The 20,062-nt window shown below is 47.6% G+C and overlaps 2 protein-coding genes across 2 annotated transcripts in view; both read right to left on the reverse strand.

The window, feature by feature from the left end:
• Nucleotides 1-393: 393 nt before the first annotated feature.
• On the reverse strand, nucleotides 394-7,084 carry LOC135898717 (uncharacterized). The gene is made up of 4 exons (XM_065427822.1): nucleotides 6,286-7,084; nucleotides 2,867-3,113; nucleotides 1,534-1,694; nucleotides 394-819 (listed from the first exon to the last, which is right to left on the reverse strand). The coding sequence occupies exons 1-4, from the start codon at nucleotides 6,353-6,355 to the stop codon at nucleotides 539-541; spliced, it is 759 nt and encodes a 252-aa protein (XP_065283894.1). The 5' UTR covers nucleotides 6,356-7,084; the 3' UTR covers nucleotides 394-538.
• Nucleotides 7,085-8,312: 1,228 nt separating this feature from the next.
• The window catches only part of LOC135898791 (ras association domain-containing protein 10), a 70,487-nt gene continuing 58,737 nt past the window's right edge, over nucleotides 8,313-20,062 (reverse strand). The window contains exon 2 of the mRNA XM_065427955.1: nucleotides 8,313-10,160. Coding sequence (XP_065284027.1) covers nucleotides 8,803-10,101 — 1,299 coding nt within the window. The 5' untranslated portion in view covers nucleotides 10,102-10,160 and the 3' untranslated portion in view covers nucleotides 8,313-8,802. The remainder of the gene's footprint in view (nucleotides 10,161-20,062) is intronic.

Consider the following 20,062-nt stretch of genomic DNA (forward strand, 5'->3'; position numbering starts at 1 on the left):
GACACGAGCATTGTGCGTGCACGTTCTGACCCAGCTGTGTGTATGCCACGTCGCGGTGCATACAGTGGTCTGAGCTGTGGGGGCATTCTGTAAGTGTTTACCTTGTGGACATGCTCATTTCGTCTGGGCTGGGTTACGCGTCAGAAGGAGGCAGGCACTCCAGCCAATCAGCGCTTCAGCAGCAGACGAACTGGACATGTGCACTAGGTGAACTCGTCAAGGCATCGAAAAAAATTGTCAAGGCATCGTAGTAAAGGTAACTTTTTTTTTTATTCACGCTGATTCGAAGCGGCTCTCGCCGCCTCTTGACGAACGTAGCAAAACAGATGCTTACGCCTTTTGAAGGCTCGTGTTTTTTTTTTTTCATCATCTCCAACTGCTTCTCTCTCGCTCTTTTCCTTCCTTCGATTTTTACTTTGGTTCACGCCAACAGCATGGCTAGCGTATGTCGGAGCCGTTTTAGAGACGGAGCTCCTCTTCGTGGACGTGCCATTGCAGGGCGGAAGCAAGAGAACAGGCGTGCTTCGAGGTTCGCCGTTCAAACGGCGTTGCCCTGAACACCGGATGATGAGGACGACGAACGAAGCGTTGGCTTGTCGTCGCCCACGGCGTCCGAGTTCTTGTCCTGGCTACCCGTGGAGCGGCCTATGCGCGGTGTGAACGGTGTCCTGCCAATCCTGGGAGTGAAGGCGCCTCGCCCGATGCGCGGCGTGAAAGAGCCGCGCTTGGGGTCGTCCATGAACGAGGCCACCTCGAGGCTGGTGTCCCAGCCAGAGTCGACTTCCTCGCCGTAACCGGAGCCTATGGACCTCCTCTTGCCTGCGTGGAAAGAAAGGCCGATAGCTCAGCGCAGCATGACGATGCTTCTTCTCCGATCGCACACAGCCTATAGAAAAGACGTTAGTGCCAGCTCCTTCGTCGCTGGAGCGTGCCAGCTCTTGCACGAAGGCCGTTGACCGTTGCTCCCATATACAGGAACTGGTAAACCAAAAGCGGTGGCTTTTGCAGTTTTGTGGTAGACTGTACAAGTGAGTCGTTTTGCCTCATTTTAATGGTGGAGATTAGCTTCACCTGTATCTGAAGAGCTAATTATCAGTCAATTTCGTAGGGGGTTGCACCGGGCAGAAAGACCATGCGTCTTTCTTCCCATGACTCTCTTTACAGCTAACTCTCAGATCAATTGCAGATCCCTCGAAGTCGTTCAAACAGCCGCACTATAGTCATACTGTTGTACGGCTTCGCGTTCCTTTTACCGACTCACAAAGCCTGTCTGATGCATTACCGGAATAGCAGAGCTTCAACAGCGGCCCTGCTATTTGGGTCGGATTCGCCAACCTTATTTATTTCTTTGCTTGTACACAGAGGTACAGGTGAGAACTTCTTAGTTATATATAGTACAACATTTGAAGCACTAATATCCATGGCAATGTTACGGTCCAGTACTCCTGGAAATCATTAAATCATTATTGTCACTTCGAGCACGAGAGCTGCTTTAGTAGGCAGGTTACTCGACGGCAGAGTTCCCTAACTTACCTAGCCTGGGCACGAATGTTCCCCTTCCATTGCGGATAACGGGTACCAGCTGCCGGGAGTAGGGTGAGTAGGACCAGTCGAGGTCGGCCCAGGCCGCCTGATGGGAACGCGATGATCCACTGTCCTCCTTGTGCACGCCGTCATCGGGCCGGCCAACCGACCTGCGAGGCCAGTCGAGCATGTTATCGACTCACGTTCAATTGGTACTGTTGTGGCGGAATTATCGAATTATTTTACCTCTTAAACATTTAAATCATATCGGTTCTTTTTTGTAATTTTGTTTCTGAACCGTCCACAGTGACAAAATTAACCTCATCAATTTAAATGTATACGTATACGTATTATACTATACGTATACCTATTATACTATACGTATACGTAGTATACGTATTATACTTGGTTCAGAACAACATTCATTTGGGCTAGATGGTGCATGCTTGAAGTAGGAACAGCGCCAACTAAAACGACCATGAGAGGGAGAACGACGCTTGTACTGTGTCTTTCTCCCTCTCGTGGTCGTCTTAGTTGGCGCTGTTCCTTCTTAATTCACGTATTATACTCTTATCGGAATGCTGCTGCCATGCTGATACCAACTTGTCACTGCCATGAATCTGGAAACTGTAACCTTTTGATAAGCAGCTGAACGGCATAGCCGCTGAATAACCAGAGCATACGATCTGAAATGATCGGTGGGTATTTTAATTCAAATCGTTAGGGGTTTATTTGCCTTGTGGTATAGAAGTGAGCAGCCAGACTGCAGAAACAACCGCACGTCTTTAGGGTTCGAATACTGCTTACGGGCATTTTTCCGCAAGCACTTGTTATGAATCTGGTGGGCACGTCTTCGCGTATATGTATGTAGAAGACGGGGATTAATCTCTCTCAACGCTACTCTAATCGCAGGAACAGCCACTGGTAGCAATGCGCTCATGTGATTTGGAAGCGCTCAGTGAACTGCTAAGCGTATCTGTCTGGACAAATCTGGAAACCATACGGCAGGTCCGCTTTCGGAAAGCTATTTTTGCCCCATCAGGAATAAATAGTAGAAGGAATTTATTTACACAAAGGCAGAGGGTTATGCCTAAGCTTTAGCTTCACCTGGCATGCTACTATTTACCGAAAAAAGGGGATGGTGAATAAAATAAGTGGTGAGCGATGGCGATGAAGATGAGATGCGTATATACGAGTCAACTGCGTTGTTTTGAGGCAACAACAGCAAATGCGTTGCGACATCTGTAAGGCAGTGTGTCTAATCCAGTGGCTTGAAAAAAAAATACTTGAGTAGGGTTTACAATCACGGCTGCGTGGTGTAATAGAGAAATTTCATCATTACCTGCGCTTACGGCCAATGCGAGGCGTGAAGGTGTTGCTGCGACGCTTGTAGGGCAACAGGAGGAAGGCCCAGTTACCAGACGTTGCGGAGTCCGTGTCCAGCGTGATCAGATCATCCGGATTGAGCTCGTGGGCCGCTGCCGACCTTCCGACCCTAGGGAAGGGTATGAGGCCTTGCCGCTTCTGCAGCTCACCCCAACGACCACCTGCCAGGGACCACGAGTCTTCGTCGTAGAAGGACTCGTGACCTGAGGACCAAGACCACGCACAGTCGAAGTACTGCTAAGAGCAAGCGAGAGATGCTGACTTAAATAAATAAATAAAAAGAAAGCTGGTACAAGCTTGAAGTGATGCGCAGAGTCTCGTCAATACCCGGAGCTATCAAGAACACTAGAAGTGCCGTGGTGTTGTGCAGCGCGCAGTCTTTACAGGCTTAAAATATCACGCCAGCTTGCAGAACGGGTGGCTCGATCGGCGTGTGAATTTCGCGCGATGTCTGTCAGGTCCAGGAATTTAGGACATTGCCCTCTTCGGCTATCTGTTGAACCGCAACGCTATGCACAAGAGTAACTCAACGGGCAGCACTAAAGATATTATATTTCAGAAGACCGCTGCAATCTCAATAACATCGAGTTAGCAACGTCGAGAACACACGCACTTTCATTAACACGCGTGCTTACGGCACGGAGTCGTAACGCTTTTGCTGCGTCATAGCAGAATTTTGGTCAGGATTCAAACACTGCTAAAATGCAGCAGGAAAGTTAGGAATATGTGCCGCAAATACGTACGTTGTTGGAAGAGTGTGCCCTCAAGACGTTGATAACATAAAATTGATCAAATTTGGACGCCGTTCTGAAATATTGTTTTTTAAAGAAGCAATTCATTGAGTTACGCTGATTCATTCCGGTGAAGTTTGACAGATGGTAGCCGGCGCAATGTCCAAATTGTCTGGGCTTGATTTTGTGCTACAACGGTCTTCCGTAAGCAAGCACTATACGACCTAGAAACCTAAAGGTATATTTTTCGCGACTGGAACGGTGAACTGAGCTGTGGCTACGAAGAAACCTCGAATGCGACTCGCCTTGCTAAGGGTTCTTTAGAGACTAGAATTTCTCTCCGAGCCTGACATACCCGATTGTGTAAAAAGCCGCAAGATCATTTTGTAAGCTTCAGCAACCGATGAACATGACTGGCCACCTTATATTGAGTCATGAAGCACTCGAAAACTGCATCTTCATACTGTGGTCTATGTGACCCCTGTCATTCCTTCCCTTCATCTGGTGTGTGGTAGCCTACAGTACGCAATCATGGGTGGTTCCTCGTGTCAACCTTCTTTCTGTCGCTGAACCTCCTGAAGCACACGCGATGTGAAAACCAAGATTTCTGTTTTGTCCCCTAGTAGCCTTCATCAAACCTTCGCCTTGGAGGCACTGTACGGACATTGGACCCTAAGTTACGCTAAAACGGATAGTGCCTCGTTCGTGAAACGCAGGTGTCGTTTCAAGTAGGTTTAGACGTTTTTTCACGCGCTTTGAGCACCTGGTACGCTAATACGAGTGTTAACCGAAGTCGTGGTTCATATGGCTAAGGTATATGAAACCCTGTTCATGAAGCGACTGAACTACGAGTTTTACCGTAAAGCAAACCTTCTTTCTACATTTTACTGAAACATTTCTCGATAATCGGCGAACACAGTAAAGAGCTAGGAAGCAACAAAAACTGAGTAATTGTTTGTCATACTTTACTGGCTTTGCTTCGTGTAAGCTGGAAACTGTTCACCAGGATATCTACAAATGCTTAAAAACAACAAACACGTTTTCCTGGAATTATGGTGAACGAAATGAGTTCAGACGATGGTTGTGTTGCAATAGGCGATCCTATAGCATGTCGTGCTTGTTCGGTAGTCGTTGCCCCTCAATCTTTCTGAAGAAGGTAACAGTAGGTTTCACTTAACGCTAGTCAAACTGGTGTCTAGTAAGAAGGCAATTAGTAAGCGTAGAACTTTTTTTTTCTGATTACTTCGGGCCCTCCAGAAAACGCTGTCTTCTAGGCTGCCAAGTAGATTCTTTCCTCGTCGGCAGGCATCCACTAGGCGAAGCAAGAGTTTTAAAAGAAAATATTGTCATCCACCAACTCCTGTGCGTGGCACCTTTTCCTCCCGTTACTTCATGCCCCTCACTATGAAGTCCATCCCGTTATGCCACCTCGCTTGAAACAGAGGTGCAATAGACATTAAGATGCGTTCGTTCATAGTCGTTCTTCATATGCTGCTAACAGTGTACAGATATCATAAAAATTTGGAGGACGCTTAAGCTTCGCCTTTAAGAGCGGAACGCGATAGCATTCAAAGACCCCTGACTGCTATTCATTCTTCACGGCAACTGCAGCTTATGTAACCGTAACATTTACCGGGAAACGCTGGTAGAGAACGCTTTGCACACAGGCAAGTTTTCTGGTAGAAACGCGGCCTCTTGCGTGGGTTGATCTCCTGTTATTGTTTCGCACTTTTAATATTTCAATCTGAGAGGAGCTAGCATAAAAGATATGCGCTGTCGGTGCTTTTTTTCATTACATTTGTTTGTAGGCTGCCGTACTCAATATTCTGAGGAACAACTTTGTAAAGAATGAAAGGCAAGGTACGAGCAACTTTGGTGGTAGAAGAGCCGTTGGGTATGCGTGGTTCACCAAACAAATTTACCGAAGCGACGTCGGATGCCGACGACGGATTTTTGCGACACGGGGCCCTTAACGCTATTGCGTTAAAACAGAGTCGTACCGCGCGGACAATGCATCGATGAACGTTGCTTTCAATGCAGGAAGTTGATCTCTGAGCGCTCGTGGCATACCAGCGCCGTCTGCAGAGGTAATTTTTAGCCTTCGCGATCGGGCGGAAGCCATGGTCGCAAGACAATTCTCTTGCTCAAGAGGAAAAGACCGTGCACCTTTGATTTCTCTTTGGGGGAAGGAAAGAAAAACTTTCGCTTTGAAGCTTTAAATTTGTCTGTTTTGCTTATATTCGTTTACTGACACAGTTACGACCTTTCGGAGCCGAAACAGCACTCACTTTTCACCATTTCGCAGGGTAGCCAATCAGACTCGATTAGTGCTGTGTAACCTCACCACCTTTTATGTACTTTGGAGCCTATTCAATGACTTCGAATTGAAACAAAATATGTACTCTTGAAGACTAGCGACGCTTACCTCTCTTGCCACGGATTTCCGTGCCACCAAATCTTTTAAACACAAAAAAGGTCCCATTACAACGACACCTACCCGTTTGTAATTCGCACTTTTGAGAATACCCTATATCTCAAGAGTAGGTGCATATGAGGTACCACTAACGACATCACATGACAGCAAGCAACGGTACACAGAATGCATCTCGCAAATGCAATGTCAGCTGTCAGCACGCTCGCTTACCGGCTGCAGCGAAGATGACATAGGCCAGTAGCAGCTGGACGCAGGATGCCCAGACTATCGTAAGCCGCATCTCTGCCGTTAGAACTGGTTGACGCAGTCAGTGATACAGCAGTGGTTACCCTTCGAGCTTCTGCCCTTTCACGCGCCCTGTCTGCACAGACCTCCGTGCTTCCGTCGACCTGCGACTGTCTTCGTATCCTACACCCACAGCGTTATGAAGACGTGACCACAGAGCGGGTACGACACAACGTTTCTGGGTGCGCTGTCGTGCTCAGCAGCGGACAGCGTACGAGGCCTTGCCACCACGACCATCGCGCCTTTATATACGCACCGAACAGCACCGGAGAAGTGGTACGCCAAAGACCGTTAGGCCGCCCCCTTGCCCCCGCTATACAGCAGCGACGGGCAACTTGTGTGATCCCATTTAGGCCTCGGCGCCTCTGCAGATCACGCAGCCGGGGCCTGATGCGTGGATGGCCCGCGGAGCCAAATGAAAATCAATTTTCGGGGTTGCGAGAGAGCCATGCGACATACGGGAGACCGGTCCGCGGATGGGATCTATGCTTCATTCCTGATATTGTGTCGCCGGCTTCACCGTCGGCGCGGGGACGACGGCCACTGCCAAGACGCTCGCAGCGTGTGGGAAGGGATTAGCCGGACCTGGCCAGCGATCATCGCCAAAGTGGATCAACGGCGGGCTTGCTTTTTGTCTACTCACTATACTACACCCCCTTCGCACTTCGCGAGGGGCGTGCTGCCCCTGCTGCTACTCCTAAGGTTTGTCTTTGTCGCTTGCTTGTTCGTTTTTCTCCGACTCGGCGCTGTTGCAGCGTCCTCTTTCGGAGCGTCTGTAACGTCTGCGACGAGAGGCAGGCGCCCTCCCATTGGGCTGTGCGGCACTGTGACGTCACTGAGAAGAGAGAGGAGTGCGTCCAATAGCGTCGTTATCTGAAGGAGCTTAGGAGTAAATCCTGCGTGGCCGCTTTTCTGATTCAGATGACCTTTTGGAAGCTAACGGCGGAGCGAGAAACGTTAGAGATGCGTGGGAGCCTGGGCCTGCGAGACGTAGACTGTTTCACGGAGCTGGTCACTATGACACCAGTAGAATGCAATGAACCCTACGCAGCTATTTTCTAAAAGGATTAACAGCTAAAGGATTGGAATTCTGTGCAATTGAATAAGGTGTACACTTGACACTCGGCACCTCACATAAGCTTTCTTTTTCTTTCTTGACGCTGAGTGCTCTCAGCAATATAAAAGCGTTCATATCCAAAGTGACAAAGATGGGAAAAACAGTAAGTGCGGTGTGCAACCATCACCGGTACGCGGCCTTAGTTTGCTTTCGCAGATTAGCTTCTATTCTATACATTTACACTTAAATAGTATTTCCATCTTATTCATTATGAAATTTGATGCTTTGCACAAGTCCTTTTGCGTCACGTCCTCATACATACCCGATCGCTGCGGCCATGGGTTGAACCGGTGACATTGTGCTCGGCATGCGGCAAAGCACCATCGTCACTGTCCTGCGCGTTGAAGAAAGGCTGGCTGCCTAATAGACGGAGTATTTGGCTAGATTGTTGCGCGGGCACAAAGCGACTGACGTACCAAACATGTATACGTTGAATTCCTCGTGGTTGCCGAAATCGAACGTACTTGCGAGGCCGGGCTGGCTGTTGGGAGGGAACGAAAGCAAAAGCATGCCGAGCCCTCATCCAATTGGCAGAGAGAAGAAACAGGACAACTTCTTATGGCGTGTCATTAAATATGTCAACATATCGCTTTATTTTAATGCAAATAAATGTTTAATAGAGTTACAGTCACTATTATTTTGTTCTTCTCATAGACATAAATACACTTTCCATAGGTACATGGTATTACACCAGGCTGTCGGGAACTTTGTTTCGTCGGGCACTTGAATCACTCTTCTCGCTCTTTGTCCGTAACTGTACACAAGCTTCCGTCGGTTTGTGAACGTGAGTGGACACTTTTGCAGCCGTAGTCACGAACATTTGATAAGAGTTGTCAGTGATAACTCAAACGACAGCGGTCACGTGTGAGCACAAAGTGACGCGAGAACAAATTTCATGTTATTCTATGGGTCCAACAGGTACAGGCATTGAGCATTGATTTGGTGAATAAACTAGACTTTTTCTTAGGAGACGACAGCCCTTACAAACATACATATTATGAGTATACAGGCCACTTCCTATGTTCCTGATCATTACCTATTAGCTAGCTTTACAGAAGTGGCCACGGATAAACTAAGCAAGGTAGTAAAAAGGACGCACAAAAATACCTCGAAATGAATCGCTTATATGCTGCTGCTGAACAGATTAGATTAATGACTAAGTGAAACAGTAGGTAGGGGCTAACAGCTTACGGGTTTCACTGAGAAGTCCGCTTTTAAAGACAAACTAACGACCCTAAAGAATAACATGAACGCCTTGTTTCCGTTGCAGTGCAGAAAAAAAAGAAAGGAAACTATAAGCACAGTTGTTGCACACTGCCTTCATGTCACACCAGTGTGTCCAAGACGTGGCTGACCTCCTCGAAACTGTACATGGAGCTGACGCCTGTGTCTGAGCTCGAGTCCTGCGCATCAAGACAGCAGCGAGCGGAGGACGTCACTGAAGACGACGCAGCGGCTGCGACAGGCACCGGCGCAGTCACCGACAGCATGACACCCGGCCTCGGCGGCGCCGGGGGCTCGACGGGTCGGCACCTTCTGACCAGTATCTCTCCCTCCTCCCGCTCCACGACCCTCAGCTGTTCTTCCAGCTGCACCGCCATATTTCTCTTGTCTTCCAGCACGTGATCCAAGTCCCTCAGCGCGCGCTCATTTCGTTCAAGCGCTTCCTCCTGCGATCGTGACAGCTCCTCCATCCTCTCCTGCTCTTCTCTGGCCGCATTCAGTTGCTCCTGGGACCGCCTCCTCTCCTCTTCCTGCTGCCAGGTGCACTGACGCAGCTCGGCGCTGAGCCTCTGTACCTTCTCCTCTTCGGCGGTGATGCGGCGGCACAGCTGGAGGACGCGGTCGTACGCCTCGAGCGTGGCCTGGTACGTCTGCAGGGACTCCTCTTCGCAGGCCTCCGGTCGGTAACCGTCCAGCATGTAGTCGGGCCCCATCTGTCTCACTCGCATCGCGTGCATCTTGGCCTCGTGGTGCTCGATCTCGGCGTCTCGGCTCGCCAGCAGCGCCGCCTGGCGCTCCAGGGTCTCGCTCTGGCAGATCACCCGCTTCACCAGCTCGGCAAGCTCTTCGCTCTGCAGGACGGCGTGCTCCTGTTGGCCCCCGCGCTGATTCTGGGACGAGGAGAGCAACCCGGCGCTGGCTGAAAGCTTCCGCGGGTGCACCGTGCGAAGCAGGCGCGGGGAGGCGCTCGACGACGTCGTGGTCGTCGAACTCGAGCCGCCGGATGCCTGACCTCTCCGATGGTGGCCGTGGTGGTGATGGCGGCGCCTGTGATGGTGCCGCGGCGGCTCGGCGACGCACGAGTCCGATGTGGGCGAAGACGTGGTCGAGGACCAGCAGCGGATGCGTCGTAGGCTCAGCCTGACGTCGTCCTCGCTGTTCCACAGCTTGAGAATGCGCGAGTCGCCCTCGAGTCGGCGCTCGATGCCCCTCGGGCAGACCTCGACCAGCGCGTACTGCAGCGGGTCACCGCCGTGGTAGACCGCCTGGATTCCGGACTTTCGGGACGATCGGCTCGAGGCGAGCAGAGCGCGCACCACTTCTTCGCACGTGGTCCTGCGGCCGACGCCGGTGACCCACTTCTGGACACCGCCCACCCAGACGGGGATCTCGGCTCCCATGACGGCGGCGCATAGGGCTACCCGCTCCTCCTGCTTCGTCGCACAGCCACCGGGGGGTCCTGGAAAGAGCATTGAAAGAGATCCATGAGCTTGCGCGTATTTCACGTGCTACAGCAGTAACGTGATAAAATTTCTGATGCATTCGCAAGCAATAGTCAAAACATTTTTTTGCAAAGTGGAGCGCAGAAGCGTTGCGAAAAAAGGAGACGTGGACAGGTAAGACGCTCACTTGCAACAAAACATATTTTCAGTGACAAACCACCTGGAAAGGTTATTGCGCATGCGCTGTCATCGATACTTGTCAAAAATGTTAACATCTTTACATATATATATATATATATATATATATATATATATATATATATATATATATATGTGTGTGTGTGTGTCAGGCCACGTGCAGGTGGCCTGACAGAAGTAATTAAAAAAAAACACCTTCGGGTGGAAAGCGACAGAGGAGGGGGCGTAAACTTCAGCCAAGGGCGAGGAACGTAAATTCTTTATCCATCAGATGCACTGACGGGGCACTAATACAAAGAAACGTGAATGCGACCAGCGTCGAGGATTTCCCTTTTGTATCTGCATTTAGACCTGCTTATAATCTAGGTTTTATCGAAAAGGAGTTTACAGCCATAATCCCTGCAGTGCGCAGGAAAGTGCGCGGAGCTGCTCAGGGCCTTCAAAGAAGAAGAGTGTTCTTTTAGCCTGTCATTTAGACAGCGCCCGGTCTGCCCAATGTAATCTTTCCCACAGTCGAGCGGTATCTCATATACCACTCGATAGCGCGATTCGACCAGACACCTCTGACAGAGAAACATTTTAGAATGCCGAAATCACAAACCATCGCAGCGGAGGGCGACGAGGGCACTGTTGCACTTTTTAAGGGCAACAGAATTGGACAAGCGGCTGTAGCCCGAACAGATGTTTATAGTGCTGCAAGTGCTACTGTGCCGTGTGGTGACGGTATACGGTGACAGTATTTGACTGTGATTGCGTGTCTATGCTTCTTTCTTTCTTTATCTTTATTTTTCTATCACTTTACGTCCCCCTCCCCTCTCTCCCCAGCGTAGGGCAGCAAACCGGATCTACCCATCTGGTTAACCTCCATGCCTTTCCCCTTTCTTTTGTCTCTCTCTCGGTGGCACAGGAGGCAAGGGGTTTTGTGTGTTTCTTTTCACAGGTCTTGTTCTTATGGCCATCTGTAAGGGCGCACAACCGAGAAAGCTTGAGAGGAGCTGTGAAAACGAGTTGAACGCCGTGCTTCTGCCCGATCCTTTTTTATGTTGAGTGAAATCGTGTGGACATATGGCATCACGACAAGCTTATTTGGCCTCTGGCGTGGCATAGCATTGGGTGGAGCCTGGAGCTTCTTTAAAGGAGTTGAACCCGCTGCGACTAGCACACTCGAAGGGAATCTCGAGGCTTTCAGACGAGACACTCGTAGGTCAAAATTATGACCAACCCGGTGCGCGCAAGACTCAGTCAGGGATGAATCGAGGCACGACAGAGCTATACCCCATTTTAGCAGTTTGGTGTGAGCGGAGTCAAAAGATAAAATGGCCTTCTAAGAACGCGGTAAATATTCCCAACAAAGGTGTTCGTCATAGTTAAAATAGACCGCTAAATCTAAAAACCGGAGTGTGCCATTGTCACGAAGTTCCATTGTGAAAGCTAACGACAGCGAGCATTGTTTGAAACAAAGCAACACTCGCTCAGCCACTGCAGTACTAATGTCATTATGTGGGACAGATAAAAAGACAAGAAAATCGTCCACATATCTATGAACTTAAAGAACAACGCCCTAGTTCAATTGTTGCTGAAGCAAACAGTCAAATTTGGCTAAGAAAATTTCACACAATATGGATGCCACACGCAATCCAGTGCATATACCCTTTTTCTGTGTGTGAATCTTACTGTCAAAGTTAACAATGGTAGAGGGGAGGTAGCAGTCCGAAAGCTCAAGAAAACCCTCTGCCGGGATAAGGCAGTCGTCCTGAAAAGCAAGACCACGTATGAATCAATTGCTTCCCGGACAGCTACAAAAAGTTCGTCATGCAGTACAGAATAAAATAACTGTTGATGTCCACAGACACTGCAAAGTTCACCCCCAGTGACTCCCATCCTCAAAGTCTGCACGAGGCTGTCCGAATTCTTGAGCACAAATGGGTCCTCTGGTGCGAGTGCTTTGAGGTGACGCAGAAGAAAAACACTGGCGTTGCGCTGCCAACTGTCTCTTTTTGTTACTATGGCTCGGAAGGGACATAGCGGTTTGTGGGTTTTTGCAGCAAAGAATACCCTGAGGCCATAGCCTTTGCAAGATTTTACCAGCTTGCATAGTGTGTCCAGTCTCGAGCCATTCAGACGAGTGATTGCCCTGGCCTTGACTTTCACAGATGTGGCGTCCACTTCTTTGAAGTTCTTTCTTACAGCAGCAGTAACCTTCTCCTTGAACATGGATGTCGGGAGAACAACGAAGGGTTATTTCTTGTCACTAAGCACTGTGTCGAGGTCAGATTTTCTGAAAAAATCTGCGGTGCCACGAAGGATGGAAAGCCCTACCGAAGCACATTTCCTGTCCACGTCTCCATTTACAGCAACGCTTCGGCGCTCCCCTTTGCAAAAATCCCGTCAAACCAACTAGCCTTACAGCTTACTATTCTATAGTCAAAATAATGTTTGCATTGTAAATCGTGCTCATAACACGCCCTTTCTGTGCATTGTGTATGCACAGTCGATGGGCTGTCTATAAGAGGCGCATGCAACAGGCAATTCCAGAAACATGGCCACTGTGACTTGTTTATGGCTCCTGTTCCAGTGCTTGAGGTCCGCGGAGGCTACGTTTACCTGCAACGGGCTCCGCACACCGGAAATTAAAAATGACGTGACGTCAGGTCCGCGCACCTGAAAAGGACGGCAGCCCTTTCTCTGGCGGAAGCAGGAGCAGACGTCCTGCCACCTCGTATTCGACTGACATTATAGTTTGTTCAACTTGCTCAAAAAACGAAAACAATAAAAATACTATTGCTGGCTGCCGAGCGACAGCCGATGCCAACACTAGATATCGAAAATTTTTCGTTGATCTGTACGCAATGATATGACGTTTCGGTGTTCCGTCGCAACGTAAAAATGGAGACGACGGGTGCAAGGAGCACGCAGCCTCAATTAAAAGAAACAAGTGCAGTAAAGACGACATTAAAGGATTGCAGAGAGCACCTACGACTACAGTGAAGCGGTCTCATTTGAGGAGTCAGATAGTGACTCTTGCGGCGCGTCGAACCACCAGAAAAAGTCAAGATCACCAGGAAGAAAGCCGAAGATCCACGACGTTCGCAGATGCGCTATCCCGTCCTCATTGGAGCACTGTTAAATCAATTTGAATGATATATACCGCATTTATATTAAATAAAGAAAGGTAAATTTGTCAAAAGTTGGGAGTAGATATTTCACTTTGTCCCTGAGTTTCCCTTTCGCGAAAATTGGCTAAGATTAGGAAATTTCAAAAAGTAAATGAAGCGCCAAGTTTACAATTTTTTTAAGCTACGTAATGGAAATAGCGTGCGTTTATGTATACCGCATCTACTAAAACTTGTATGAGATTGTCATATTTTGCGCTGCCCTCAAGTGTGCACGAATAATTTGTGAACAAGGCTTTTCTCAAAAGGAGTGTACGCGAAGTGACTACTTCTCGTAAGCGGTAAACCGAAACTTTAAACTTATTCCCTGTAAGCACTCTAGTAGAGGCCGTTTATATGAGTGCGATATTTGGTTTTGGCACGGTAACCACAAAATTGTACACAGTGTCACAGCTTATTTATTCACCTATTTCCAGAACCTTTTGCGATAACTTGAGGGTTTCAATAAAATGAATCCTGTACCGGCGCTCACCAAAATTTACCTAGCATTTCTGTTAAACATAATAATTATACTTCCAATCTGTTCAGCAGTTGCCTAATGAATGTGTTGTGGTATTTGGCTTATATTTGAACAGGAAAATCACAGTTGTTGGGTCCCAAAGCTGTCTCTCTAGAGCAGCAATCCTACGACGTATTTTCATACCATCAGGGCGCAGGGTAGCCAACCGGAACTACCTCTGGTTAACCTCCCTGCCTTTCTCTACATTATTTTTTCTCTCTCTCTCATACCATCAAGCTACAAAACAAAGAAAATAAAACGAGTACAGGGAAATAGTTTCTAATGTAATGAATTTACACTTCACGCTCGCGCCCACTTCCGCGTGTGATACAGGTCGTAATTTATATTTATTTGTTCCCGTGCAACTCGTGACACCGGCATGCCGAAGCCATAAACTTGAACGATAGCCACATAAAGAAGCCCGTTAAGCTGGCAGTCGAAAAAACGCGCCATTTGCTTCCTGATTCCTGGTAAACACTCGTTTAGAGTATACGAGGCTGTACGCTGGCTTCGGAACATCTCAGCAAAACCGACACGCCCGAAACTGGTTTAAAATCTTGCGGGACACGTGCGGAGAAGTTGTATCTACAGATGCGGTGTACCTAACGCGGAAGGTAAGATTGTTAAACTAAAATGCCGTAAATCTTACCCCGCGTAATCTTAACGTGGCACTCTCTCGCCTTTTCTTTTATACTTTTTTTTTAAACAGAAGGTGAGAATGTGAGAAATTTGGCAAGGATCTGACTGTGGGCTGGCATAGAAAATGCGAAACAGCGCGCTCGAAGACTTTCTTTTTTTTTTTTGCCACGTCCTGTTATACAGCAGACAAAATCTACCAGTGTGTTGAGGAAGCGACATACACCTGAAGGCCGTGTTAACGCACCAGTTTTTTTTTAATTATTATTCTTTCGCATTTCACCAATTAATGGTCCCAGTGGCGCATACCGTCTTCGTTAGCGCCGCGATTGGCCGGTCGTGAGCAAAGGATGCCAAGAAAGGGACAGAATCGGGTGAAAGAAACCCTTGCTTCGTACCGGCTTAAGATAATGCCTACTTAAAGAGACTTACAACCAGAGTGCAGATTTACGACGTTTAGGTGGCTGCAATGGGAATGGCTTGATTGTCAGTCGTAAATGCGCTCACCAGCCGTAAGACGACAAATGTTGTGGCTTTGATAAATGACATCCTGGGCAAACTCCGCACACCTGCTACTCCAGCACAAGTCAGAATCCCTTACAGGTTCCAAGAGGTCAGTTCGTTTTTTAAATGAGCGAAATGCCTTCTCCTCTTAAATGCTCTGCGTGGCCAGGCGAGATTTCGTAATATTCTTAAATTCTGACGCATATATGTACACGTAGTAAGCAGGATCAGCATTAACAAACCTTTTCATTCATAAGTTCATCCACAAATTTCATAGATAGATAGATAGATAGATAGATAGATAGATAGATAGATAGATAGATAGATAGATAGATAGATAGATAGATAGATAGATAGATAGATAGATAGATAGATAGATAGATAGATAGATAGATAGATAGATAGATAGATAGATAGATAGATAGATAGATAGATAGATAGATAGATAGATAGATAGATAGATAGATAGATAGATAGATAGATAGATAGATAGATAGATAGATAGATAGATAGATAGATAGATAGATAGATAGATAGATAGATAGATAGATAGATAGATAGATAGATAGATAGATAGATAGATAGATAGATAGATAGATAGATAGATAGATAGATAGATAGATAGATAGATAGATAGATAGATAGATAGATAGATAGATAGATAGATAGATAGATAGATAGATAGATAGATAGATAGATAGATAGATAGATAGATAGATAGATAGATAGATAGATAGATAGATAGATAGATAGATAGATAGATAGATAGATAGATAGATAGATAGATAGATAGATAGATAGATAGATAGATAGATAGATAGATAGATAGATAGATAGATAGATAGATAGATAGATAGATAGATAGATAGATAGATAGATCACAGCTACAAGTCATGCTGTAGTCTACGACTTCTTCCAGAAACATAAAAGGCACCTCTGGTGTCCACAGCAATGGTTTGCAAGTGAAATTCAGCGGACGCTTCCTTGCACAGATATAACACGCGGAGCAGCGACCAAAGCAGCTTTATCCTCGTTCGCTATACTGTAGTGAGGGACCCAAGAAACAGACTTGCGCTGTATTTTTCACCGAAGCGCGGGTTTGCGTCACAGCGTGTCACACATTTTCCACTGATGACGAAAAGCCATTTTCCGTGCTTTACTTCTTTGGGCCGATGTTTGCGCAGCGAACGTCTTTGCAGTTGTGGGATCCGCTACAAATGCTTTCGCCACCACGCATACATTGCTCGTGATTCACGTCGCGCCGTGAGTCCTTCGTCCGTCCCTCTAGCGTTGCGCGGTCTGCACCCTTCCGTTCGCTGATCTCTGTTGTCCGGCTTGCGTCGTGCGCGCACTGTTTCGGCAGCAGGCAGCCTTTGTTCTCGGCTTTTGTTCTTCGGTCTGCCGCGCTCATCGGGAAATGCACGCTGAGCGCCGCGCATCCGTTTAGCAGGCACTCTTTCTCTGGCATGCGCACCGGACCCTTTCGCAACTCGTAACGGCGCAGGCTTGATCGGAACGAGCGGCATCCTCACACGGCTGCTCTGTAGCTGAGACTCCGTACTTTGTTTCGCAATAATGTGGCACTGGAGCGGAGGGTGCGCACGCTGCCGTCCGCCAATCAACACAGCGATTACGCGAATGCACGTGACCTCCGTTGTGTGTCCCTCCGCGTCGTCGCGTCGTCTGCTCAGTCTCGAGAGCTTAGGGCAGTGTCGAGTACAAGAGTAGCCTTACACACTAGCGTCATTTTCGTAACTAGCACGAATTCTTCTTTAGCAGTCAGCATGGTTTCCTTCGTGGTCGTTCCAGTGAAACTCAACTGTTCGATGGGTAACTGATCTCCACGAAACCGTTCATGGTCCTCTAAAAATCGATGCTGTATTCATTGATTTTGCAAGAACATCTGACAAGGTGCAGCACATCTGCTTAACAATGAAGCTAACAAAGAAGAAGAAGAAGAAGAAGTGTATCTGTTCGGTCGCTGTTTTTGTGCGGTGCTCTGAGTTTTCTGGTTTTTGGACATTTACGGCTACCATTGACGGCGATTGACCAGCAAGACGTCGGGCGAAGGTTCAACGAGCCAGGCGCCTTACAGGTACGACATTTCTTTTTTGAGAACCTGGTTATTACCCTGCCGCTACGGTGGTCGGAAGCCGAGAACATCGTCACGAGCCTTATGCTCGTCCAAACGTAACAAGCCATATGAATGATGCTACGGGCCGTAATGAAAAGCCTGGGGCCTTGCAAGCGTCTCAAAGCTTCATAAAGCCGGCACGTTTGGTTCTCCACAACTCGGAATCAACTTCAGGGAATTCAGGAATAATGGCTGACGGTGAATTCGAGAGCAAGAAGCCTCGCCTAGAAGACAAGTACGATGACACAACATCGAATTATGAGTTAAGTGATGAAGAAGAAATGGGTGAAGACGCACCATTTACTTTGGTCACGTACAAGAAAAAGCGAGCCGAAGGCATTCCGGTTGTCTTTCGTCCAAGTGAAGGTACTACCTTTTGGCAAGTAAATCCAAACCGAGTGTCTGCCGAAATAGTTTCCGCTGCCAAAGAAAAAGTGCAGTCTTTCAGGACGAACAGAGATGGAAGTTTCAGCGTCAGCGTTGCTTCCTTAGCGTCGGCGAAACGCCTTTTGACGCTCTCAAGTGTAGGCGGCCTGGAAGTCAAGCCCTTCATCCCAGAGTCATACACGCGAAACGTTGGCAAAGTAAAGCATGTGCCTCTGCAGTATACAGACGAACAACTCCTAGACTTCTTGAAAGACGCAGGAGTTATATCGGCACGCAGACAGATAAGGTATTCCCGCCAAGAAGATGGAGCAGTACAGTCACATCCGCTTCACACGGTAATTCTTACTTTCAGAGACGATCGCCCTATTCCAGGAAGAATTTACTTGGGTTTCACCAGTCACCCTGTCGAAGAATACCTGGGACCAGCACTTCGCTGCTATAATTGCCAAAGATTTGGGCACATGGCGAAAACCTGCCGTAGCACACGTCGATGTAAAATCTGCTCAGAGGATCATGACCACAAGGAGTGCAAATCAGTTCTTCAACCTAAATGTGCAAACTGTGCGGGGAACCATGCCGCCTCCTTCTCAGGCTGTCCTCAGAAAAAAGCAGCGGCACAAATGCGTCGACATGAGCTCATCCATGGAAGACAACCGCGACGCAATGAACCCGCCCCAAACCTTGAGATTGTTCATCCAGTGCCAGATCACCCACCTCAGCGGGCACCGGAACCACCACATCCAAGAGCACCAACAAGCTATTCCTCCTCTAGAGAACAACCAACAGGGCAATCAAGAGACCAATCAAGAGGATCACAGTCAAGTTCCCAGTCTTATGCATCAGTGCTACGGAAACCCAGACGACAACAGGCAGAAAGTAATACACAAGAAAGCTCCAGTACTCGCACACATTCCTCTCAGCGACCTTACTCATCTACTGCAGAAGTAACACCAGCTAATAGCGAGCATACCACAGCATCGGTGACACAACTGATTTTGCCAATGCTTTTCGCAGCTCTTAAGGCAATCCTATCTGCTCTGCCGGAAGCAAACAACCTACCAGAAGTGAAAGCCTTGTTACCTCTAGAAGCACTATTGTGTCAACAATCCGGGCCCAAACTGCGGCAGGCACTACATGAATAACCACTACAAAAATGTCTCCATATTTCAGTGGAATGCCAACAGTCTTCGAAGGAAGTGTGCTGACTTTCGTAAACTACTTGTGCAATACAACTTCCCAATACTTTGTATTCAAGAGGCGGGAATCAATGACGACTTTCGCCTCTCAAATTATGTGATATACAAGACTTCTCGTCAAGGTGCTGTGAGCAGAGTGCTCCTGTGTGTCAGAAAGGACCTACCATCTTATCAAATTCAGTCCAGTGATTCAGACTTCCCGGAATTCATCGCATGTAAAGTATCCTTTGGCAAGCTCTGTATAACAGTGATTAATCTATATCTACAACCTTCAAACCGGATTTCAGTAGAAGCGCTAGTGGATATCTTCAAGATAGCTCATTCTAATGTATTTATATGTGGCGACTTCAATGCACACAACATCATCTGGGGCAGTGATCATTGTGATGCACGGGGTAACGTTATAGAGTGCGCCATAGATAAATGCAACTTGACTGTTTTAAACGATGGGTCGCCAACATTCCTTCGTGGATATAATTACTCAAGCTGCATAGATGTTACCCTGTGTTCACATGATCTAGTGAATGGTGTGGGATGGACAACAGATATGGAAACGCGCGGAAGTGATCATTTTCCCATCCTTGTTAACCACCCTAGCATGTACTGTGATATCAGGCATTACAGCAGACTAACCAACTGGCAAGCTTTTCGGTACCACCTAACGGATCAAATTAATCAACATGCAACAGTGGAAAAATTTACAGAATTTTTGCAGGACAATATGAACATATGCACAAGGAAGGTCCCAATTCCAAAAGATTATGCTGCAGTTGACGGAGAATATGAACACCTAAGAGCCATCCGACGCCGATCCGAAAGAGCTTACCGACGGAGCGGAAGTTTAGAAGCATACAGAAATGCTCAGAAAATACACAATGTAATGCGCAGACGAATGGAAAATCTAGGCAAACGGCGCTGGCGTGACTTCTGCGGCACGCTGTCTCCTCACACGGCTGTCCCACGAATTTTTCTAGTAATTCGTTCTTTAAGCGGACCTGTAACACAGAGCTTCCCATTTCGTGCTCTCGCTGTAGCACGGGACACGTGTGAAATAATAGTTGCAGATGAATTTTGTGAGCTTATTTCCAGACCTGCTTTCTCATCGCAATGTGCAGAGTTTGATATTTCAGTAGTGTTGGCTAAGCGCAAAATTACTGCTTGCTACTGGGCCCAACATCCTCAATTAGATCAT

Source organism: Dermacentor albipictus, chromosome 3 (genome assembly GCF_038994185.2).
Source record: "Dermacentor albipictus isolate Rhodes 1998 colony chromosome 3, USDA_Dalb.pri_finalv2, whole genome shotgun sequence".
NCBI classification, from domain to species: domain Eukaryota; kingdom Metazoa; phylum Arthropoda; class Arachnida; order Ixodida; family Ixodidae; genus Dermacentor; species Dermacentor albipictus.

Bases quoted from the DNA above. Each gene is read 5' to 3' on its own strand.
- LOC135898717 (XM_065427822.1), bottom strand. From the start codon at position 6,355: ATGCGGCTTACGATAGTCTGGGCATCCTGCGTCCAGCTGCTACTGGCC. The intron at 3,114-6,285 runs GTAAGCGAGCGT...CTTGGTCCTCAG, and splicing joins TGTCATCTTCGCTGCAGCCG to GTCACGAGTCCTTCTACGAC. The intron at 820-1,533 runs GTAAGTTAGGGA...CTTTCCACGCAG, and splicing joins AACATTCGTGCCCAGGCTAG to GCAAGAGGAGGTCCATAGGC.